At 41.2% G+C, this 24,839-nt stretch overlaps 1 protein-coding gene across 1 annotated transcript in view; it reads left to right on the forward strand.

The window, feature by feature from the left end:
* The window catches only part of HECW1 (HECT, C2 and WW domain containing E3 ubiquitin protein ligase 1), a gene marked incomplete at its 5' end in the record, with an annotated part of 164,909 nt that overhangs the window by 79,818 nt on the left and 60,252 nt on the right, over positions 1-24,839 (forward strand). The window contains 5 exons of the mRNA XM_010289929.1: positions 8,585-8,727; positions 10,760-10,860; positions 12,124-13,473; positions 16,828-16,929; positions 22,224-22,374. Of these exons, the coding sequence (XP_010288231.1) occupies positions 8,585-8,727; positions 10,760-10,860; positions 12,124-13,473; positions 16,828-16,929; positions 22,224-22,374 (1,847 nt within the window). The remainder of the gene's footprint in view (positions 1-8,584; positions 8,728-10,759; positions 10,861-12,123; positions 13,474-16,827; positions 16,930-22,223; positions 22,375-24,839) is intronic.

Raw genomic sequence — 24,839 nt, forward strand, 5'->3', positions numbered from 1 at the left:
CTGACCAAGTGCTGGTTTGCAACTGCTTTTCTTATGATGAGAATTAATAACTTGGGTACCGAGTCTGCAATCATGAATGGTGTATGATGGACCACCCAGCAGTACTGGGAGTCAAAGCTAGCCTGATCATGCAATATGAGGTTTATGTTAGCGCTCTGCTTCTCTTGTGGCTTTATGTTGGCTGATATGATGGGTACTACCTGATGTAGCACAAACCTAGAGCGATGCAAGCAGGGAATACTTGATCAAAGATGAATCTTTCCAAAACAAAGATAAACCATTAATGATTATTTAATAAATATGAATCAACAGTATGAATTTAAATGAAAGCAGGGTATATTTGATCTGATTTTGATCTAATATTCAGAGCACCAATGCTGAGAGTTCTACCATGGCCTCACAGAGTCATTGAGTGATTTCATTTTGGACTTCTGGTGAAAAAAGCAACAGCAACACCACACTGATTGAGCTACTTATTGTTTAACTTAGATGACCTTCTTCCCTCTTCTACTGGCAGATACAAAAGAATCTCCTGCAGAAACTTGGAGGCCTTTACACCTATGCCTAAGTCCAATATAGGAGCAGTGAAATCCAGATCCTGAATTCAGTATGAGTTTTGCCAAAGGTGTCATTGGGACTGAGTTAAGCCTTGTGAGTGGTAGCTTCACTGTATAACATTTCTGCACACATGGCCAAGTAAAGTGTAAAACACAGTTTGACTGCACAGAAAAGCTGTGATTTTACAGCTGCAGTTTTTTGAATATCTGGTGATGATTGAAGTGTGAAAGCCCAAGACAACTTCAGTTTCTTCAGGAATAGGCTATGGTATGAAAAAATGGTTTAGATTTTTTTTATATGTTATTCTTCTAGAAATGCATCTGAATCTTGTATAATAGTGCTCATGAGAGTCCTCAATATTTTCAGTCTATGCTGTGCTAATAAATTTGTAGACAATGTGTGAGAGTTGCAGAAGAACCCTGACTCTTTAAGTAGTGTTTGCACTTGATATATCCAGAAGTTCTTTTAAATTTCTAATGTTTTAGGGTTGAAATTTGTTAGTGATAGAGACATCTTGTAAAACTCTGTAAGCTATCAGAGAGAATTAATGATGAGCCTATTAACTAGTAAGTCCGAATGTTGTGGAATACATGGAAATAGATGAGAAGGGCTTTTTTTATTCCTTGTTTCTAATACAGAGAGGTAGAAAATCTGAGGGAGAAATCTAGGAAGCCAATTTGCTGAAGACCCTATCCAACTTTGAAGGCGTTCAGTAGAAAGGATTGAATCAGACCTTAGAACAACAACACATATTTATGTGCACCCCTTTTGCTCTTGGAAAAAACCCAACATTGTGCCACACCAGAATAAGGTACCACATTGGCTCTGGCACCCTGCAGTCACTGCTGAATTCCAGCACTCTCTCGGAGTACGTGTAGGCATGTCCCAGCCTTTGGCAGCAGTGGAGCTATGTGCTTGATACTACTAACTCTGCAATATTTTTTATTGTATTGAAATGTACTGTAGTAAGTTTAAGAAACTGGAATTCCCCATGAGCTTATCCAGTTGTTCATGTGAGTAGTGCCGTATGGGGCAGGAGTGATATGTAGAGGAAGTTCTTGAATGGGGAGTAGAATAATACAGATGGAGAGTGGTGAGTGCATTAGGAGTGTAATTCGTTTCAAATACTCCAGTGAAACAAACCCCCCCTAATGAAATATTCAGCTGAAAGACTTAAATCTGCCTTCATCCATTAAATGTAGTTTAAAGCCTTTTAAGATTTACTTCTGCTTGTATCATCTGTGTGGCACAACGGCTATCGCAAATAAATTTTCTTTTTAATTATATTGCTTATTCAATTCCAAATCAAGAGCCTAATTCTTCCTGTCACCAATGTATAAATTCACCTACCTTTCACCAGTTGTTATACTGACTATTCTTAAGGACTTTTTCTTGCACTTAACTTGTTTAATTGGTGCTAATAGACATTCTGTTCATTTCAACAGCTTCCTTAATAGTGTTACTGAGAGCTGATCACTGATTTGTCTATATTCAGGGATGCAAATAATATTGGTAAAAATAAAACATGGGAATTAATCATCATAATTAGTTTGCTTTCTATAAAAACTAGTCTCAAGCTCTGTAAATGGTTCTGTTATCTTATAAATGGATACTTATAATGCTGTCAGATCAGCATTAGTATGTGCCTTCATTCTTTACCATGTATGTCACGCATTAAACCCCCACAAGATCTGTTCATGTTAAGAAAATTAATCATCTGTGTATGTAAAAACATTGTCAGGTCTGGAAGCAAATAGGCACTGAAAAGTAGATTACGGTCTGAAACTCCTTCAATGGTTTTTACTACAGTATTTACAGATCTTGCTTGAAGATGGTAGCAATAATGTAACATCAGATTTATATTCAGGTGATTGAGATGGTGTGAGAGCATGTGTCAGCTGATCCTAGGTAGCTTTGGTTCTGATTTGTGTCTCTGTGATGGTGAATCTGCAGGAGGCGGCTGTGTAAAATCTGTACATTAGAGGAAATTCCTAATGACTTACTACTGACCAGAGCCAAAATGGATGATATATCACTTAGCCCTAGGAGACTTAATATGTTGATGTGATTCTCTTCATCATGTCACTTTTGCTCTTCCCTCTCCCTCCCTTCTCTGTACTTCTATGGAAGTAGTGAATTGTGGCTTGTTGATTTTTGGTGCCTGAGAAAAATATCAACAAAAGCTTTTCCTTTGGCTGGGGCATTGTAAGGCTGTGCCTGGTAGAGATTCTTCAGTGTCCAATAAGATGTGCTGTAATGCTGCAGCTTTTCTCTTAGTGAGGAATTAATAGGGTCTCTCTCTCCCCTATCCTACTGCCTACGCTCATTAAACACATAGGAACAAAGCAATCATTGGATCTTCTGCCACTCTAGTAAGTGGGACAGGCATTGATACATGGCTGAAGCAGTGGGGAAAGTAGAGAGATGCAATAGCTTTGCTTCTAGAGGAAGTCTGCTTCCACCTAGCCATCATAATTCCAGAGGGATGCAAGAACATCCTAAAAAGGAAATAACTGAAGAAGAAGCTGAGAAAATAATACAAATACTAACTTGCTCTATAGATCATTGCTCTTAAAAATTCAATGTTAAGACTGTAGTATTTTCGTTCTGTTCAAGAGAGCAGTTTCAAAGCAAATCTCCAGATCTCCCCACTAAAGACACTGCTTGGCAGTCTTAAAGTATATGAACCGAATTACTCTCAGTGGGAAGTAGGCCAAGAGATGTGCTTCAGGAGTGCAGCTAGCACTTTTCAGATGATAATGGGAGTTCAGTCCAGGGCACCAGCCTGGAGTTACTTCATAGTAAAACCCTTGCAATGTGTCTGGATGGTGGTAATCAGATGCACAGCACCAGCTGCTTTGCTCTCCCAATCTGCTCCTATTGTACCACATGTCTTCCCGATGCAGACATGGCCAACGTATTCCAGGGATCAGGAAGCACCAGTGTCCACAAGTCCTTCTTACCGCTGCTCATGACACATACTATTTTTCCCCAGTATACTAGGGATCTTCAGTCATTCCTTGGGTTCAGACTTTTCTGCACATAGCATCCTTTTAGGAATACACCTGATAGATAACCATTTCTTGTAACAGTTCTAATACATTTCTAGAGGAAAATAAAAAGGTCTTCTCCCCCTCTGGAGCTCAGTACTCAGAACTTCCCTGCATTCTCTTCCAAAGCCCCTAACTCTGTGGATTTTCTAGTCTGGGATTCTTTCAGACACAGGGGCAGCTGGTTGACCATTCTTCCAGTGGTGCTCCTGACAGTGAGGGTGTCAGTGATCTCCATTCATCTACATCTAACCTGTAAAGAGGACACCTCTCGTCCCCTTGTCTGATCCTTACCAGCTATGAGAGAGACATGGACAAGATGGGTCTGAGACTGTTTCCAGGGCCAGGCACCCTGTGAGAAACAGGTTGTTCCTAATAGTAATTTCTTGGCAGTTTTGTTGAGGCAATGTGCCGTCTCTTCTGTGGAGTGTGTTGTGTCATGTATCATCTCAAGTTCTAAGAGTCATTTTGTACCAAGCTATAGCTGATGTGATATGCAGGGCAATGCACTGTGACTAATGCAACATTGTAGGTAATTACTGGTTTGGGCTAATCAGAGAATAGAGATTTAACCTCTTGTTTATTATCCATTTATCCACTGACTGCTGTAGATCAACTATAAATTTTGGGTCCAGTGATACCTTGTAAGATGTTTTTTCCCTCGCACATTTTATATAATGCACTTGAGTTTTGGTTAGGAATCAAGTAAAATCATCAAGTTCTGTCCATAACAATTTTTGTGGTATGTTCTTGACAGGTGTCCTGTTTTCTGCTTTTATCCAAATAAGTACATGATCAGTCATTAGACAAAGTCTTTTCCTTGGGTGGAGTGCCTTGAAACTATAGCAGTTCTGGCAGATGAGTTTGCACCTCTGTTGAAATTCATTACTTCCTTTGAGAGTTTTTGTATTCAAGTACAAAGAAAGCCTCAGATGAAGTCACAAACCACATACGTGCAGCCATTGTCAAGTTTGGTGGACCTCTGAACAGCTGAAGAGGCTAAACTTTTTAAAAAGTTGTTAGAACATCAGAATTTAAAAACAGAAATTATATTTTCACTTTGTTCTTTGACTGTGAGAAAAACCCATTTATGTAAACTTTAGTACACCCTTCCATGGTTAGCCTCAGTGTAAACTTTAGTGTCTTTGGATTCCAGCAGTTCCATGGAGTTCTTGACCAGTTTTGCAGGGTTTACACTAACAGTTGTGATTCAAGGAACTTAGATTTTTTGGAGAAAAAAACCCCAACCAATGAACAAGCCCACAAAATTAGCTGTGGCCTCAGTGAAAATATACAGCTTAAAGATTCCGGTCTTAGATTGTGAAAGAAAATGCACAGTAGCCAGTGCCAGCTGCAAAACATAAAAGAATCTGGCTTCAAGGAGTGTCAGAACAGTCAGAAGTCCTTTTAAAATAATATTGTACTAAATCGTACTAAAGCTTTTGTATTCTTGTTTTTCTCTGCAACTGTGAACGTTATACTTCTTTTTAATGCGAAAGCTTAATTTCAGGGTTAATTCTGTAACACTAAGAGTTGTGATAATAAGAAAAGTTCTAAGTAACAGAAGACTTAGTAAAAACTGTAACAGTAATATAAAAAAATGGCAGCAGGCTTATTCTTAAAATGCAGCACTTCTGGTTATCAATGGTGTAGTTTGTGGATATGTAAGAAGCCACATCAAACTTCCCCCATCCCTCATCCATCTTTGCTATCTCATGGCCTCCATTTCTCGCTCCTCCTTGGGATAAATTATTAATCACAGCATCGCTGAGTGTGACCCCAAGGGTACTGCAGAATTTATAATCGGTGTGTTTTTTGTCTGTCTTTTTTCAAACTTAGATATGAAGCTTGTGCTGTCTTTTTCACAAACGGGCCGTTGCTGTGTGACAATTAGTAATTAGGCAAGGAAAGGATGTAACTTATTCCAGCAGTAATACATTACTACCATGTTACGTAAGTTGGAGAAGACCATGAAACACAGGGTCCTTTCTCTTCCAGATAGATAGGATAGTAAAGGCTAAGGCTTTGAACAGTGTAAACGGAGCTGACGTTTTAAGGCTAAGGTACAGGGGCTGGCATTTGCCAGGAAAGAAGGTGAAGGAAGAGAGGGAAACTAGGATTTGATGATGATTTGCTTCCACATCCAAAGACAACGGTCCCATCTTTAAATATCACAAGAATATACATGTTTTCAAAAGTGATTGGTGATTTTTGAAAATGATTTTATAAGGTTTTTAGTTCTTAAGCCTAAGTGTTTTGCTGGGATCCATTTTCAAAGGGCCAGAGGCCCATGTGTTCTGCAAACAAGGATTCCTTTGGGCTTTTCAGTGTGGATGGCCTGAGCCTGAGGCATCCACAGTCAGGAATTGCCTTAGAAAAATCTTGCCCATTAAGGATTAAACTAGATGAGAGCAACAACAGGAGCAAATGCTTAGATAACGGAAAACTAAATTATGTAAAATTATCACTATTTTATAAGTTGTCTCCAAACTCATTTTACTGAGTTCACTTTTGATCTCAAACTGCAGTTGTTTCCAAATGGCAAAACCTTTGAGCTCTGCCACAGAATGCTTCTGGTCTTAAAGGCTTAATTGTATTTCCAAGATGCTGCTGTTTTTACATGTCAGAACATTCTCCTAGCAGAAGCATTTGGCAACTGTGACCATAGACCAGGGGCTGGTCCCAGAGCAGTCTCCTATATCTTCAAATGCAATGTGGTTGGCAGGTTAAATCAGAACACAATTTGATTTTTTACATCATTATCCCTGCGTTTGTGCATCTGAGAGGCAGTGCTGTTCAACGGAAAAAAGGACGTTTCCTTTGGTTGATTCTAACACACCTTGCTCCGTGCATCCAAACTCTCTGCTTAGGTGCTGATAATTCCTCTGGAAAAATGTCAATGTGTTTCTTGTGCAAGAAAGGAACTGTCTGGTTTGGTTCCCTCTGACATTATGGAAACAAATGCTCGTGCAGATTCTGATTGGCTTTAGAGTTGTAACACAAGACAAAATATTAATAGCATGGGGAGGTGCAGGTCATTAACTATGCTTTACTTTCCATTTATGAACAGTTTAGTCTTTACCTGTGTGGGTACTCTCTACCCCACAGAGACTTTTTTTACAATATAGGGGTCAACAGCATAATAATGAGAATTCATTAAATGGCAAATTGCTGTGCATTACAATAACCTTATTCAGTAAAAGTTAATTCCCTCCTTCTGCTTTCCTTTTAAGTGTCATGAAGTGGCAGTTACCCAAGGTTTTTATCCGGTGAAACACGATAATACAACTTATTTTTGTAAGGCAACTTTGAATATAGATGTGGAACTAATGTTCTCCCCTTTGCTCAGTTTAACCTCTTCGGTAACCTGTTGCAGAGATGTAGACGAAAATGAGAAGAAAATAATGCTTAAGCTGATATTAGAATTTTATTCCCTTGATCACTTGCATGTTTGCAGGGTCTGATTAACAGAATATCCCACTCGTACCGGGTTTCACTTGAAGCTGTTTGAACTAAGCATTTCTGAAAATTAGATCATGATTCAATAGAGCACGCACAAAAAAAAGGGCTTAACTCCAGACCTCGATAACCCAGAGCATGATTCTGTTGTGAAGATTGTTTTTGGCAGCGGGAAACCTATAAAGTCCTTTCATCCATGTCAATATTCACTTACTGCAGAAGTTGTCTTCCAGTTCAATACTGACCCTTCAGTTAGGTGAAGAGCAGTCTTAACAGTTTTCTTACTGTTGCGCACCACAGCAGAGATGTGGGGGTTTTGATTGGTGATATGTTTGGAAAAAGGACTCTGTGATCTGTGTCATCAGCTCCCAGTCTCTACTGAATTTAGACAATCTAGGAGCAAGCAAGGCTGAGTTATCTAATATACTTGCTTTTCGCGATTATTCCGAAGTAGTTTTGCTTTCCCTGTGGGGAGATCATGACATCTCCAGGTGCCCTAACGCTCCCAAGCTTGGAAGCTCTACATGTGGACTTCCTTGCTCCTACAACCTAAAACATCATCCTCCTTGTTCCTACCTCAGGTTCACATGCACACAGTCTCTAAAAGCTTATTGAAATGTTGCTTACAATTAAAAATAGATGTTCTTAAAACCAGATCAGCTGAGGTGATGGTCGCATATTTCAAAGCACTTGGTGACAACAATCGTTTTTAGATGGTGCAGTTCCTGTCTTCCCCAGTATCATTTGTTCCAGTAGCCTGTGCCGTGGCTTACATTCTGGTTTAGCTTTCTGTGGGATCATGCTGTGAACCAGGTTAGGAGACTGATCCAAATAAATAGTTGGTTCAGACTTTTTCCTTTTTAAGGAGGGGCAGAGGTGAGCAAGAGAGGGAGAGATTTCAAGATGTATCTCTCTGATAGTGTATCCTTCACCTTACTAGAGCCTCACTTCTCAATAGCTGGGGTGTGCCTCGCAGCTGAAGCACCACAAATAGCCAGTCAAATGCAGAGAGGACTAATTTCACTTGGAGGGAAACGCTGACTAAACATCTCTCTAGGATGCCAGTTCAGTTGTACTCACATGCAGCTATTTAAAGTTTTTAGAACTTTGGGGGGGGGGGGTGATGCAAAAAAAGGGAAGAAAGTGTAATCTGTGTAATTACATTTAGATCAATAATCACTGCCAGGGCAGAGTTAATTACATTTCTGCAGGTGTATTGTCCTTACCATCAGTGAACCTTGTTTAGAGAGTTTGGATGCTACCATGACATGAAAAATGAAATTCCTGCATTCCCAAAGTCTGATTCTGCAGCATTACACAGTACCTGTAGGGTGCTTTTACCTGCCTGCTTTGAGGCCAAGCTCTTTTTATTTTCAGGCCTATGCCTTGGAGTCCAAGGACTGCTTCTGTCCTGTGAAAAATCTGGAAACGTAACAGAAGTTGATAAGCCGCTAGCAGCTGTGTGGTGGTGTGGCCCAGCCACCATCTTCATGTTCTGTGCTCTTCCTTTATTGCAGCAATTCAGTTTTGTCTCCCTGCCCACGGATGTCCTGGAAATTGAAGTTAAAGACAAATTTGCAAAGAGCCGACCGATCATCAAGCGTTTCCTGGGAAAACTCTCTATGCCGGTTCAGCGCCTCTTGGAAAGACATGCCATAGGGTAAATTTGCTGCTTATGCTACTTTCTGTTGTTTAACGAGTGTGTTGCTATTTTGAAGTCCCTGATGATATATCATTATAGTGATATAATGATGTTGAGGCGGAGTTATTAAACTGACAGTTGTCTGATGAATGACGTTGGTCTTAATTAGAATTTATAGGACTATGGGCCAGACAAAGAATTGCCTCTATAACCGTATCTGTTGCATTTTGAAAAATAAGAGCTGGCATTTAGGAAAGAAAACTGTTTTGTGTATCATGGCTGCGAATGTGGAGAGTGCAATATTTTCAATTTGAATATTCTTCTAATATTATCAACAGGCTGTTTTTGTGTTTCAGGGAATTACCAATGGGCTAAAATCATGCCAGATCTGTTCCTCCTCCCTTTAATTTCTGGACAGTGGAAATGTTATTAAAACAAAATAAATATGTATCATGTTGTAACTAAATCTTTCTGACCCTACCCTGCTGCCAAAGAATAACCAGTTCACTTGAGCTCACCAGCTCTGCCCTGCTTCCCCTTTGCATGAAAGTCCTGGGAAGGTGTATGCTGCTAAAGCAACACAAACCAATTTGAGGAAGATGGATAGTATTCAGACAAAGCCAAAAAGTTGGCTCTAAACTTTAAGGTTCAAGCCTTGAGGAGTAGGGAGAGAAAGAGTTATCTCCTGAGGAGAGCATACGCAGTGCAGTTTCTAAGGAGGCATTTCTGAAAATTGGATCTCAATTCAGCAGAACAGCAGGAAGCTGAGCTTGTTGGAAGTGGTTTTGAACAGCTGGTTCAGAAACTGGCTGTGATATTGACAGCTGAATCTACCAGAAGGGACTAAGCTACCTCCCTGTTCCTTAAGTAGGGAAGATTGAACAGCTTTTTAGAAACCAGATGGAAAAGAACAGCTTGGGGAAGGTAGAGCCCTATGACTGATACCATTGGCTTCCCTCTGTATGAGATTTCTCACCATCTTCTGATTGTATCTTCCTATTTTACTTTCTTATTGTAAACACTGTCTATCTAAGGATATACTTTGCCAAGAGCAGTGCCTCCAACATGCACCTAAATCTGGCTTAGTTTTAATACCATAGTGGCTTTTAAATCTCAGGCAAGAGATGAGATCATCATACTATCAATGAGAAGTATACACACAAGTTCAGAAAGATCATACACCAATCTTGAGATAATCTCCTATGAATTTGATGCATGTGAAACTCTCCTAGCAAGTCTATTGGGCCCAACTGGGAATGAATTATGTTTCTTCAAAAGATATGTAAATATTACTTAGTGAACCCTTTACACTCAAAAAATGCTTTGCAAACATTGATTCAGCCTCATTTTGGGCAGCTGGGAAGTTAATCTCTTCTATAGTTTCATTCTGTTCTGAGGGGTGGATGAAGTGTGGCAAAGGGAGGGACCTGCACAAGGACAGAATGGAGTCATTGATCAACCTTGTCAGGAAGGTGTTCTCCTGATATTTCAGCTTCATAGAGGTAAGAGGGGTGGAAAGAGATGAAGAGCAGTCATTCAGCCAGTTTGAAGAGAGAAGGTGGTAAGTGGGGACTGGCCTGTACAGGATTTTGAAAGAAAGGACAGGAAAACTGAATTTTATGCAGATGGTGAAGGGAAGGAAATACAAAAATGCAAGGCTCTACAGAAGGGTAGATATGGTCAGATCAGCAGGGAGTGAAGTCTTGGTTCAATAGCTGAAGCGGGAGTTGTTTGCTTCCCATGCTGATATTTTCATACCCATACTGCAGAAGTTCCATTCCCACCGTTCTCTCTCTTTATATACATATGTGCTTGTCTATCCCAGAAGCCTGTCTTATTCACTGACTCAGCTGTTCCATTGTAATTGAAGACATTGTCCTCTCCTCCTCTGCCATACGTTCTCTTGTACACAAGTCAACATGCCCTCATGGCTGGGTTGAATAGCCTTTGAAAACCATTATGTATTTTTGTAGGACACAGCAGCTTTATCTGTGCACAGTAGACATTGGGTAGGTTATAGTCTATTGTGACGACATTTGTTTTCTTTCAGGGACAGGGTTGTAAGCTACACTCTGGGTCGCAGGCTTCCTACAGATCATGTCAGTGGCCAGCTGCAGTTCCGATTTGAGATAACTTCTTCCATCCATCCAGGTAATTCTCAGTCTTAACCTATCATTTATCTAGATTCCTTTTTTTTTTTGGCTTTGCGTTCTTTCTCCTCAGAAATCTGAATTCATTCCTGGCTGCTCTGGGACTTTAGGTACAGTCATGAGCAAAAGAAAGTGCATAAAGTCCCCCATCACAGGATGCATCGTGAGTCATAACTTCTTCCCTGTTACCTCTTAGCTTAGAGCTTCTGGTGTCTCGTATCCCTCCCTGTTCTTGGCTGCTTCAAATATTTTGCCACATCACTGGGAGAGAAGAGGGTAGAAAACTAAAGTCTCATCAGGTTCTCTCACCTGTCCTGGGGAAGTGCTAGATGGGCTGTTACCTGTAGAAGCATCTGCATTTGAGCACTTCATAACTAAAAATGGAGACTGTAATAGTAGAGATAACTAGAAACTTTCACATTTTGATATTTTTAATGTATAACGTAAACTAAAAATAATTAAATGTTCCCCTTCCTTCACTTCCTTTTGGTTTGGTTTTGGTTCAAGTTCTCTTGTAGTTGTTAAGAACTTACTGTCATGATGGTGTAAGTTTGAACTTTGGTTTTCATGTCAGTCTCAATAGCATCGCTCAGGGGCTTTTTGCCTCTCTGTGGTAGTACCCTCTCAGGTACACTTTGTTAAGCCAACAGCAGCTGCATTAATGGTTGGAAATCGTGACCCCTCCCTTGCTGGAATACCCTGACTTCTGTCTTTGGACTATTTGAATGGCATGAAAGAGCCCAGGTTGTCTGGCATCTGGGAGGAGGTGGTACAGATGAGGACCACATCAAAGGATGTTTTGGAGAAAGTTTCTTCCTTTTAGGGATGTGAAAAAACAGGTTTTTAAGTTCTCTGTTGTCGAGTCCTGTCAGCTTCAGCATGACAAGAAAAATGTCATTAAAATCTCAGGGAAGGCTTCCTTGTCATTCCCGTGATACTCCCTCCAGTGCCAGTTGGCTCCACGAGCAGTTTCAAGAAGGTGTTACCTTCAGGTTATCTTGTAAGGAGTCAGGGTGCTGCATGCAGATTACCACCATGAGTAAGCCCTATGATTGTTAAATCCACTGTACAAAGACTGCCTAGTAAAAAAAAACCCAAAACATCATTTCTTGATAGTTGCTCAGTTGCCCACTCATTTCACGCTGTAATTTATGCTTTTAATTTTCTCAGATTGCTGTGGATGCCTGTGCCCCCACAGCCAAGCTTCTGGTTTAGTCAACACTTCTTGTTAAAGGAGTAAGTAATTTCTTTTCCTGTCTCACAGATGATGAAGAGGTTTCCATTAGTGCAGATCCTGAGCCAGCTGACCTCCAGGAAAGCCCTGTGAATAACCCCACAGAGGAAAGCCTCGGTGAGCCTCCATGCATCAACACAGTGACCTCAGAAAGTACAGCTCCAGAACAGCTAAATGGATACGGTGTGAACAGTGTGGATAGCCCAGGGGCTGTCAAACCACCTGGGGAAGTCAACCAGAACAGCTTAAATGAAGAGCTAGCAGGAGATGGGGAGGTTGATGTGGTGCCAGTTCCTGAACCTTTGGAATCCATCCCAGAAGTGCTGCCTTCTTTGAGTGCTACGGACCTCACAGAGCAGCTAGCTCTGCTGGCTTGCGTGTCTCCTCCTGAGACTGAAGTTAGGGAAAATAAAAAAGTCAATTCTGGTACTCAGGGAGATGGTGCAGTCTTGACCAGCGTAGAAGCATTAGATATTGATGAGGTGAGTGCAGATGTGCATGCTGACAAGGATCTAGAGAAGAGTCAGGAAGAAGAAGGGGCTTCAGCCCAGGAGGAGGAAGACAACAAGCTACACCTGAGGACCACAGCAAAGAGGAAAAACAGGCCATGCTCCCTGCCTGTGTCTGAACTTGAGACAGTCATAGCTTCAGCCTGCGGTGAGCCAGAGACCCCTCGCACGCACTACATACGGATCCACAATCTGCTCCACAGCCTCCCCTCCGCGCAGATGAGTAGTGATGGAGAAGAAGAGCAAGATGGTGGCAACAGTGGGGAGAATGATGAGGAGTCTACAGTCAAGGAGGCATTGGAGAAGGAGGGGGTCAGTGAGAGTGAGACAGTAGCAGCAGAGCCTCCTCTGGAAAATGAGGCTGAAGAGAACTTCAGCCAGACCACAGTGCTTCCTGGGACCTTGGATGAGCAACTCTCTGACTTAAATGATGGGCTGTTGGATGGGGAACACCCCAGGACAGGAAGCGAGAGTGAGTCAAGCTCCAGGCCCAATGGTGACAACGAATGCGAGGCGTGCGACACGTCCTGCTACAGCCCCTCCTGCTACAGTACCTCCTGCTACAGCACTTCTTGCTACAGCACCTCCTGTTACGACAGCAACAATCGCTTCTCCAGCCATACCCGCTTCTCCTCCGTCGACAGTGCAAAGATTTCTGAGAGCACGGTCTTTTCCTCACAGGATGATGAGGAGGAGGAGAACAGTGCTTTTGAGTCAGTGCCAGATTCAGTACAGAGCCCTGAGCTGGACAGGGAGCAAGTGGATGGCTCCTCCCAGTGGCCAGATGAACTAGTAGCTCATGGTGGGAATCCACAAAGAGGCACAGAAAGTCTAGACACCCCAATAGCAGGTCCAAGCAGCAGAAGAGAAGGTTAGATCCTGAGAATCGATGCGCTGAGCAACCCTGATTATCAGGATGTCACAGAAGGCATCAGATAATCAAGGTTTCAGATAGCTTACGGTTTATTTCATACAAATTTGGGGGCTGTGAGCTGGGCCAGATATCAGGGAGGGTTGGATAATTGAGCCTGTCCTTAAAAATCCCAGCAAAACCAAATAAATCAGATGGGGATCTGTATATATGGATTCCTGTAGATATACGTGCATCATTATAAAATAAAGATTAGCTACTGTAGTTATGTGGCAGATCAGCATTATCACATCCACCAAGTCATTTCCTGGGATTATTCCATTTCACATATCTGATGTGCTGCTGTGTCTATGATAGTCGGTGAAAGGACCAGCTTGTGCTTGTCAACGGGCAGATTTATGCCAGCTAAAGATCTGGGCTAGTGTCTGTATCTGGTAGCCATGCACAGTCATAAGCATGGAGAAATGCAAATATTTGTCTGTTACGAACCAGGTTTTCTAGCCCTTGTTGTTCCTGTTCCTCAAGTATCAGACAAATCTACCTCAGATTTCACAGACCATAGGGCAATTCAACAGATTTTTTTTTTTTCTTAGATGCTTTGAAAATGTAGCTATATTGAACAAAATTCTCATCTCCTTATCCTTCTCTACAGACGAAACATACATGTAAAAAGTAAATTTTTGTCTTTGTAATTTAGGTATCGTATTTCCCAATCCTTCCAAACTGTTAAATTAAATAGCTCCCTTCGGTAACTCACTTTATGTTGTATGGAGTTATACGAAGGATGGGTTTGATCACTCATTTTTTCTCCAGCTAAAGAAGTAAAGGCCTCAGCAGCAGCTAAGGAGTATGCAGAAAGGTCAAGAGGTAGCCTTTGTATTGCCAAATCCCTTGTCATCTGTCTCCCATTATAAATGACACCAAATTAAAATGTCACTAAAAGGATAACCTACTTGGGGATCACTGGGAAACCCCAATTAAAGCATCCTTCTACCTTTTCCTTCTCTATTCCTAATTTTTTTACCCCCACCTTCCCACTGCCACAGACCCTGCCACAGCACAAAGAAAGATGTAAGGGTGGACTGTGTAAAGGCTTTCTAGACAGCTGGGCCTAGGCAATTATTTGCTCTGCAGAGCAGAATCTAGCCCAAATAATTAAATTCTCAGAAGCACACAGAGGTATAGAAACTCACAGTTTCCTTCCTTGCAGGCAAGGGTCTTTGTGTGGACAGCATGTACGTGCAAGTATACCTAAGGGGGCATGAACGTGTGTGTGTGAGACCATGCTTACAGATTTGATGGACTGTGTGTACTTTTGAGAGGGGATGTGGGGGGAGAGGGTGTCTTCTGCATATGGACCGGTATAGCTCCAAGATTGTGCCTTTTGAGCCCGTACAAAGGGCACTTCAGTGTTCCGGTGGCTTTGCTTTGACTAGCTGAGGGTATGTCTGAAGGGCAGCCTGGCTCTTAGCACTCTTTTGATGTCACCGGGGGTGCTTCAGTATATGTGCACGTTGCTTCATGACTTGGCAGCTGTTGCAAATACAGTAGATGTGGTCACCTCCATCCACTCCAGGTGACTGATACTACCATGCTTCCACTGGCTTGGCGTAACTGTCTTGACTAGGGGAGAGTCAATTTGTGGTGAGGTAAGTAAAGAAAAAAAGATGGATGATCTGGTAGTTGGTGCTACAACACCTGTAGTAACAGCACAGTTTTTTAGGGCTATGAGAGATGGAGTTTTAGCACTGAGTAGTAACTTACATAAGTCTGCTATCTGTTCAAAACATGCAGCAGATGCAACTGTGAGATACACCTATACACAGGTGGTTTAATGAAGACGTTGAACAGGCCATACGATATCATCGGAGCACCTAGAAGGGGGAGTATTTTTGTCCAAGTGATTTTTCTTGCTTCTGGAAGGTGTGAGAATTTTTTTACAGTTTTGTACCAAATTAGCTTCTGCCTTCTAGCTATTGGTCTTTTAAAGAAAAAGAACATTTTTGGTAAATGTTTTTCTATGTTTGATAGCTATGTTTGGGTTTTTTTACAAAATGTTCATTCTTTGGCTACTAAGATTCTGCCATTAAAGACAGCTAAACCAGCCAGCACACAGTGAGTTTGGCTTAGCTGAATGGTGTGATTTTTTAAATTTGAAGTATTTTTGTGTAATTTTCTGGTGATGTTGGAAATGCTAAATATATTTTTTTCCCCAAGTTGCATCTTTCTGATGCATGCGAATGTTATATTTGTGCAATTCAGATTGTATCTGTATTAACAGGCCCACCCAGAGCTGGAGGTTATAGTGAAAAACTGCTACCACATAATATGAAAATGTGTCCCTTAGTAGGATAACTAGTCCTGGTTTCTAAGGTTTTAAGTACAGACCAAGAAGGAATCTTAATTCTGGAACCTGTGAAGTTTTACTGTGCAGGTTCCTTATTCTCACAGTTAAGTCCAAGATAAGGAATAGTTTTTCATCTCTACTATAACTTCTTAGTTTCTTACAGGATTCTATAAACATTGACTGGATCTTAAGTTACTTGTTCCTTTCGACAGAACATGGGTTTGGACATTTGCTTAGGTTTCATTTATTTCATATTTGGACATACAGACATATATACAATGTTAGTGTTTAAAAACTTCCTCTGCACTGTCTACTGTGTCTCTCTCTTCTTATTTCTCTCTTCTGTATTTCGGGTCTTCCTTCTTTATCTCGGATCCTGACTATGTCTCGCTATCTTTTGTCCTCCTCTTCTGCCACCTGTCTCCTACCTGTTTCTGGTCCTTCTCTCATTCTCCCTCCCTCCACCCAGGATGGACTCTTTGAATTTTGAAAAATACCTATAGAAGGGGATGATCTTCTGCTTTGTGGGGACTGCAAAATCCTGCCATTCTGATGCATTTGTAAAGCCATTGATCTCTTGTAAAAGCAGAGAAAGATCCAAGGTGGCTTTTAGCCTCGCAATCCACTGATGGGATGAATTAAAAGTTAGAACCAGGATTTTGCATGTTCCTGCCAATTTCTGCAGAAGCTTGAGTTTGCTTGTACATGCACAGTATTTCTCAGAGATCAAGCCTGATTCTTCTCTCGCTTTCACTTGTGTGTCTATGAGTCCATAGTTGTTTAGTATTGACTCAAACCTGAGATCAGAACCTTGACTGCATTATTTTAATAATTCTTTGGCATATGAGTTATTAAAATAGTGTCTGGAAATAGGAATAATCAGAGCTGCTAGTACACCAGGCTAACCTATTTTAAAAAACAATCACTTGTTTTACAGTAGCACATTTTTTGAACCACATTGTGAAAACAGTGAATGATTGTCAATGTCTTGAATATCTTGTCCGTAGGTGATTGTCCTTTACTCCATAATTCTCAGCCAGTCAGCCAGCTTCCTTCTCTGAGGCCTGACCATCATCACTACCCAACTATCGATGAGCCTCTTCCACCAAGTAAGCTTTAGTTTTTTAATTTATTGCATTTTTCAGCTTTTCCTGTTAACTCAAACAGTGTAGAGGTCAGTATGTCTTTCTAAATAACCCCATCTGTTCTGTATATATATCCTCTGGAACCTAAGGAACACACCCTTTTGTTTCTTTTATTTGATCCTGATTTCAAGTGTTGTGTTATTTTGGACAAGCTCCATAACCTCTTTCTGCCTTGGTCTGTCTTCTTCCTTAGCTACTGTGAAATTAAAATAATAGTATTTCCCTGTTTCTGGTCAGTGTGTTGAGACTCGAATGAGTGGGTATTTGTCAGGTGCTCTGTAAGGCTTACTATAAAGCCTTCTGGATGGTGTACCAGCAAAGCTCTCTGATTTTTTTAGAATGTTTGTCTCCAGGTTTTCCATAACCAGCTTCAAAGATGGTTTGAGATGGCAGTCCCTGTGGTCTGTCAGCTCTGCTTGCAGGTCCAGCAGAAACCCTTTCACAGTCAGGGTGCTCCTGGGACAGACAGGTCCAAATCTGAGCAGAACCAGCAGAAGCTGGGAAAAGGTAGCTCATGTAGAGTGGCCTTGTTGTGCTGTCTTTGGATTTGATAATTGATGAATTTTATGTTCATTATGGACTGTAATGGCATCTGCAATTCCGTTGGATAAAAATGAGAGGGTCCTAAGTAGCGTGATCGATTAGCAGGCGGATAACATGGGATTTTTACCACTGAATCAACTGCTGGAGAAGTTTTCACTTCTCTGTAGCCTTTCCCTTGTGTATTCCTGGAGGATTACCCCACTTTTTGCATTGGCGCTAAGCGCCCAGCAGAGCGCACTCAATGCCCTGCAATGTGCTGCTGAGCACCTTTCGACTTCAGCACATGATTTAACAACCCAAAATGTGCAGTGCCTCAGAAAAACAGCCAGGCGTATAGACAAAGCACTCTATTTGGTTTTTTTTTTCTTTTTCTCCCCAAAGCCCAAGTAAGAAACACGCTTATTTGGCCTATGGTGCCCTTAACAAATAATTCATCATTTACCAGCCATGCTGTCAGTATTCCCTAAACCGAAAATAGCCCCGATGCTGGCGTCAGCTGCACAGTAGCATGAATGATTTAAACACCTCTAGCCCAATGAAGTCTTATTAGAGTCCCACTGCAGCTTGCCAGTGAATGATGAAAGGGGAACGGTTACCTCCGTAACAGGCAAATATTTCTCTTCCTCCCACTCTTACCTCAACACTTTGTGAATAGAACACATTCCCTATTAGATGACCTAATGATAGGACACTGACACCAGCTCAGGTAAACAAAACATACTGTGAATCTGTTCCATATTCTTTCAGCACCAATTTAATACATTTTTCCTCTTTCTTATAATTATCCTTAAAAGGCAAGTATTTCCACTATTGGTTTTTATAAGTGCTTTCACAACAGGATTTAAGGACATGAAATGCAGTGTGTAATGATACAGTACAGAAGTGATACTCCTTTGTAGGACTTTATTTTAGCATTTGAGTATAACGTTTTTACAATAAAGGCTGACACCCTGGGCTTAAATATATTGCTCTTGATAGGAATAGACTGCACTAGGTTAGTTGTAGGGGCAGGAGTTGAATTGGATAATATCACCTAGGAAGCTTGTTTCCAAAAACTGTCCATGAAATTTTAAGGTAATTTCAAAATGTAAACTGTAGCCTTAATCTAGAAATGTTTCTCCTTCTATCATTCAGTATCACTATCTCGGTGCCTTTAATACCTCTTAATCCTAGATAGTTTTCAATCATGTGAAAGGAAGAACCTTTATCTTTTAAACCTGAGTTATATGAACAAACCTGGCTTACTTCTCACATGCAGTATTAGCTTCTGTCCATAAGTAGAGTTGAAGATAATTTGCCAGTGCTGCAAGTTCAGCATTGACTGGTTTTACTTCGGTCATAGAGAATCTTCTGGACAGTCGTCTTTCTCTTTCGAGTATTTTTCTAAACAACTTCGTTTCATCATAACCCCACAACAGTTGGTCTCAGGGAGGAAATTTAATTTCAGACAGTTTTATTTAGGAAACTAAGGAAGAATAGATTCATTATTTATGTAGGAATGTCATAATGGCCAGTCTGAATGTTAAGGCCTGTACGAGGTTGACAGAAGGTTTGCCGTTTGTACAGTGTTAATAGTCACCCTTTATTACGCGTGTGTTTGCTCATACTGCTGGAAACCCTACAGAACTGAAGCCAAGGAAAATACATGTGCCCAGTTCAGAGCTGCTCTTTGCCAAAGGTGTAGCTGAGCTTGGAAAGGAAAAGACAGTGTATTCAACTGTGCCCCGCCAGGGTTATGGTCCTGACAGAAAATGTTGCTGCTTCTAGTATAAATCAGAGCAGTTCCAAGGCTGCTGTGAAATATAACTCAGCTGATGGAGGGGGAATCTCTGGAGAACAGAACCAGGACTGCCCTGTCCCCAGCCCGTGCTCCAGCATGCTCTTACTGTGAAGATTAGATGGAGGGTAGTCTCTGTTGTAGTCACACTTACTCTGCCTGAAAAACTAACAAATAGACCCTGAGGAGATTTGGCTGCTTCCTAGATCACCTATGCCCCTGAAGCAGCATGAAGGGACTTGAGCACTGCTCAGAAGCAGAGGCCTGTCTGTCAGCCTGTTCATCTCTCTGTGCAGGTATCCATCCATCTGTCCATAAATCTGGTATCATATGCAGCTTCAGTGACTTGTGTGACTTACAGGTTGTCTTGTGAGAAGGCTGAAGGTGCACCTGCCACCTGTGTACAACAAAAGTATCAGCACCCATCACCCTGACAGCCTTCCTGGGTGACCAGAAGAAACGTTATTCAGCTGATTAGAAATGCTGTTGCAAGGAGCAGTACTGCTACAGGTTTCTCAAAAGCTGTGTGACACAGGTCCTAATATTTTAGCATGTCAGTGCAAGCGTCAGCCCATGGTTTCAGGTTTATATACGCATAAAGCAATGAATAAAGCCGTGCTCACAGATAGATGTAGTTTGTGTCTGTACATACTGCTGCTGGATGTCTGATACACCCAACAGAGATAGCCTTCTTGAAGTTGTAATCCAGTTTGCATGATCCTGATGTTTTTGCTGTGACCTCCAAGCTCTGGACAAGTTTCATTGGTCCTAGATTTCTAAGTGTTATGCATTTTATTAGACAGACACTGCAACATAGCCTCTAGAGCTGGTAGTGCACAGGGCTGGATTATGAGAAGCCCTTGTTTGTGTAATTGGGTAGTATTATTCTTACTGAGTGTCCATCAGCAGGCTTTGGACCAATATGACCAGCTGGTGTCTTCTGTAGGCCGTTTAGAATGCAGATCTACAGCATTGCCTACAAGCTTCTAATTATCCATCAACCTTTATTATTCTCAACTTGTTACATGTATACTACAATAGCATGGGGTGGGGGCTAGGATTTGTCCTTTACTGGACAACAGCAAGGAAAATGAAGACCTTAGTGATGTTAAGGTACATCATGTCACCTTTGATCTGGCCAAGATTATTTCCTTGCTGTTGATAATGCATAGCTCCAGAAGGACCGTTCCCTACCCATGGTGGTACACCTGCCACCGGTGACAGCATGCTCAGCAAGGCTCTGGCCATCGGCCTGCCTTATGCGTCAGTCTGATTTCCTTCAACGTGCGTTCGTTGTACTTGACGTGCTGTTTTTCACTGTCTCGTGTTTTAGACGTTTTCACAAAGCTGCGATCTTGTTCTTGAAACAGCTACAACATCCTTGGGAAACTTTACCCAGTGGGAGGAAGAGAGGGTCCTCTCCTTAAAATTATGTGGTGACATTCACAGAGAGACACGCTGTGTCTGTACCTGTGGTGCGACCGTAGGTTTTACCTCTATAAGGACTGAGGTACTTAGCTTTGAAAGAAGTAACGCACGTGCATATGGCTCTTGTTTTGGAGTCTTACAGAAAATTCCTCCAGGGCTCCCAGTGCCTGTGTTTTAAGGTTTGTGGGATTAACGTGTTGGGGGCAGCCAGCCACAGACTTCAGAAGCCTACACTTGGCTGGGACCAGCCCAGGTATGGGAACTGAGTTTAGCCAGGCCCAGCATTCAGGGGATGGGAACTGGTCATGAAGGATAGGGTTCTGGACACAGCAGGAAGAGGTACAACTTCAGTCTTGCTCTTAGAGTGAGATAATATATATATATAGTATGAAATCCAGCTGATCCTGAATTTGATCATAGAAAACCATAGGAGGAGTGGACTCACCATGAAGGAAGGTATCATAGTAACACTATGGGAATAAGAGGAAGTGTTTGCCCCCAAAGGTAATCGCCATACATGCATTTGTGTGTGAATGTGAGGTTTGTATATAAACATATGTAGAAAGTATGTGCATATATTTACATAGATATGTCATCAGCTGATGGATCATGTAGAAATACAAAGCTAGCAAGTCTTAAATTTATATCTACTCCATACATTCCAACCAATTTGATATGTGACTTTGCTAGCTAACTCACTTCTGAATTTCTCCTATTCCAAACACGTTTTTTTAATCAACATTACCATTTTCCATAAGCCATCATATACGAAATAACTTTTGGTTTTCAATCGTGGGACAACCTAAGCATTAGCTGGAAACGCTAATGATGGAAGGCTCGATATTATGCTGCAGACTTTCAATCTAGTTGGCATTCATCAGAGCAATAGATTTATGTTGCTCATCTGTTTAGAGAGATTTCTAAGGATATGTCTGACCAGTTTTCAGGGGAGCCTTTAATTGCTGTATGGTATTATCCTTTGAAGCAGCTTTATAAAAAAAGAGAGAAATGAAATACATTTGTTCTGAAACATAACAACAACAACAAAAAAACCCAAACCTTATTAGCTCGGATGTAATCCTTTTCTACTACAGGTCGGTTCTATGTGGTTACTCTGACCTGCAATGAATCCAGCCAACTAGTATTATGAATTGTAAAATTATCCAGCCCTTTAAAAAGATGTAGCCACTGTGTCACTTGTTTTTCGTAGTCTATGATAGTGAATTCCATAGGCTACCTATGTGCTGTGTGTGGAATGTTTATGTATATGCATATACTGCATGTACATATATATAGACAAGCACATAGTATATATACACATTTGAATGTATACTTTGAATATATACACATAATATATATTGTATGCATGTAAAGTCTGTATATAGTATCTCTTGTGTGTATATACCCTGTCTGTGTATTTGTATGCGCGTGTGTATGTGCCTCCCGCATTTAGGTTTTCTGGAAGGCATCACACTGACAGCATCACCCCTTCCTTTTCTTCCAACCCTAGATTGGGAAGCTCGGATAGACAGCCATGGGAGGGTATTCTACGTTGACCATGTCAACCGAACCACTACGTGGCAGCGCCCCACGGCCGCAGCAACGCCGGACGGGATCCACAGGTCTGGCTCCATCCAGCAAATGGAGCAGCTGAACCGACGGTGAGCACTTGCACCTCTATTCCCCTGAAATCTGCGCTCCCTTTTTTCCACGCTGCCCCAGTGGCTTCCTTCCGCAGTGTATTGCGTTGGTTCCCTAAGGATTTATCTTTCCTCCTTGTCCAAGTTGGATGTACACGTTCCTGTCCCTGCTGCCCCTGTCTTTCAGTGCAGGGGGGTGTCTGCTGTGGGTGTCCGGTACCCAAACTTACCTGCACGAGAAGCGCTGTTGAGTGAAAGATGTTTCAAACAGAAAGAAGAGGCTTTTGGAAAACTTTTTTTGAAATTACTCCCAAGGAGAGAGGGAAGTGTTCTTCCAAAAGATGGGGTCACTTTTGCTATCTAACTGTAAGAGTGGTATCGGTGGGTCCGCAGCTAGTGCTATGCTGCAGAGGTTTCCGAGCTGACCGTTGTTGAAATAGTGTTGCCGTATCAGCGTGGCATTTCTACTCAAGCTAAGGAGGCCTGTTGAAAGGTCTGCCTCCTTTTCTAGGGCAGAGCACTGTTCTGATAGAACTGTACACATTTCTAGGTGTAGACGGATCTGCTTAGTGTTGCATTGGGCCCTGTAAATCTGTCAGTTCATTCTGAGCTGGCTGAGATATCTCTTAATATAGTGCATGTTTTCCCTTTGTTTGACTAGTCCATGCATAGATTTGTGTATTGTTTCTTTCTCATGCTTGCTTTTCGGACTGAATTTAAGAGGAAAGAGAAAAAATAAATAGACAAAAATCTTCCCTTTTTGCTTTAGAAAAGGGTTTTTTTTATTCCCTGCTTACTGTAATGATATGGTTTCCAGAAAAAGACAAGAAAAACTGAAATTATATTCTAATCATAGCATGCAAAATGCCACAGAAGTTTTTGGTCTTTTTTTTTCTTTGCTGAGAGAAGGATCTGCAGATGAGAGAAGGATGTAGAGTTTCCGAGTACTCTTTTTTCAGAGTGCAGAATAGTTTGGGAGTTACTGTGTGTAAAGGGAACTGGGCCCTGAATGACAGCGACTAGAAAGTTAATGTAACTTGTGGAGAGCAAACCAGCCTTTGTATAGTGGTGGTTTTGCAACATAAGTTGACAACATCAACATACTCTTGAAGAATTTCTCCTTTTTTTTTTTTTTCCCCTACCAATATTAATTATTTTGGGTGGCATTTCATAATATGTGTTATGTCTTGCAGAGGTGAAACAACCTGCTCTGTATTTCTTTTCATTATAACTTTCCTCAATGTGTTGAGCTGCCATGTTAATATTTAAAAAAACCTGAAGTGAATGCTTAATGTAGGTTCTTTCAAGGGATTTACATGACTTCTCTGCCATTTAGCATTTGTCTTTGAGGGATTTGGGCCATGTCAAAGCCCAGACTATTTGGCTGCCACTTAAGTTTTCTGCCACAGAAAGCTCTGTTGTGGATTTTTTTTTTTTTTTTGAGGTTGAACTCATGCAAGTACAGCACAACTAGGAACAAGTGCTTGTGAGAGTCTGTGTAGGAATTTATCATTCTGTTAGTTAACACAGGTTAATCATTAAACCAGCTATCTCAGCAGAAACCGAAGGGTAGGCATTGTCTCTGTGACCTCCTTGCTTCAAATTTATTATGCCCTGTTTTCATGTAGGCTGCCTGGCTTTCTTGGTTATGAACTTGATTATCACTGGTTTGGGTTGGGAATTGACAGTTCATAGGACTGATATTCTTTGAATCTCTTTATTTTTAGTATTCACATATCCAATTACAAAGTGAGAAGTATAGTGGGTTTTCAGCAGTGGCGTATCTCTCCTTATCCGACTCCCACTGGAGACTAAGCACTTTGCAACTTATTAGACATGAACTGTCATGGCTTCTTGGGGCAAAGAACAACTGATGATTCTCGACTCTCTACTAAAGATCTCTATTGATTTGAGAAGTTGAGTACGGAGGTCTACTATTGTGCCCAAGTTTGGGAACATTTCCTAAGGTTGTAGTAAAAGCGATTCATACTGAATTGCAGAGCATTTGTCCAATGGCAAGTCATTTCTATGTTTTCAACCTGGCTGTTGTAATTTTAAAAATTATGTTGTCCTAAAGCTATTTTCAAATATTTCATGTCTCCAGATTTTAGGACTGTGAGGAAAATTACTTTTCATAAATGGTTATCAAGACTGTGGAGGATCAGGCTTTGTTTTAAGCACTCCTTTTAGAAATACTGTTTTATTGTATTTAAAACTTCATTATTTGAAATGTTCTTCAGCAAACAAACCTGAGAATCATTTTAAGGTGAGGCAACAGCAAACAGACCTTGCTGACAGAATTAGCAGCAGCCTGAACTTTTGCTCTAACCTCAAACAAAATTTGGACTCAAAATTGCTTAGCAGTTTGAAAAAACTTGGCAACTTTTCGTTTTAAACCAATCTACTCACTTTTCGGCTTCCTGGTTTCATTTGTGGGAGGGAATGGAAAGACCAAAATATTACAAGGAAGCTTGGTGTTTCCAGCC

Source organism: Phaethon lepturus, unplaced genomic scaffold (genome assembly GCF_000687285.1).
Source record: "Phaethon lepturus isolate BGI_N335 unplaced genomic scaffold, ASM68728v1 scaffold6906, whole genome shotgun sequence".
NCBI classification, from domain to species: domain Eukaryota; kingdom Metazoa; phylum Chordata; class Aves; order Phaethontiformes; family Phaethontidae; genus Phaethon; species Phaethon lepturus.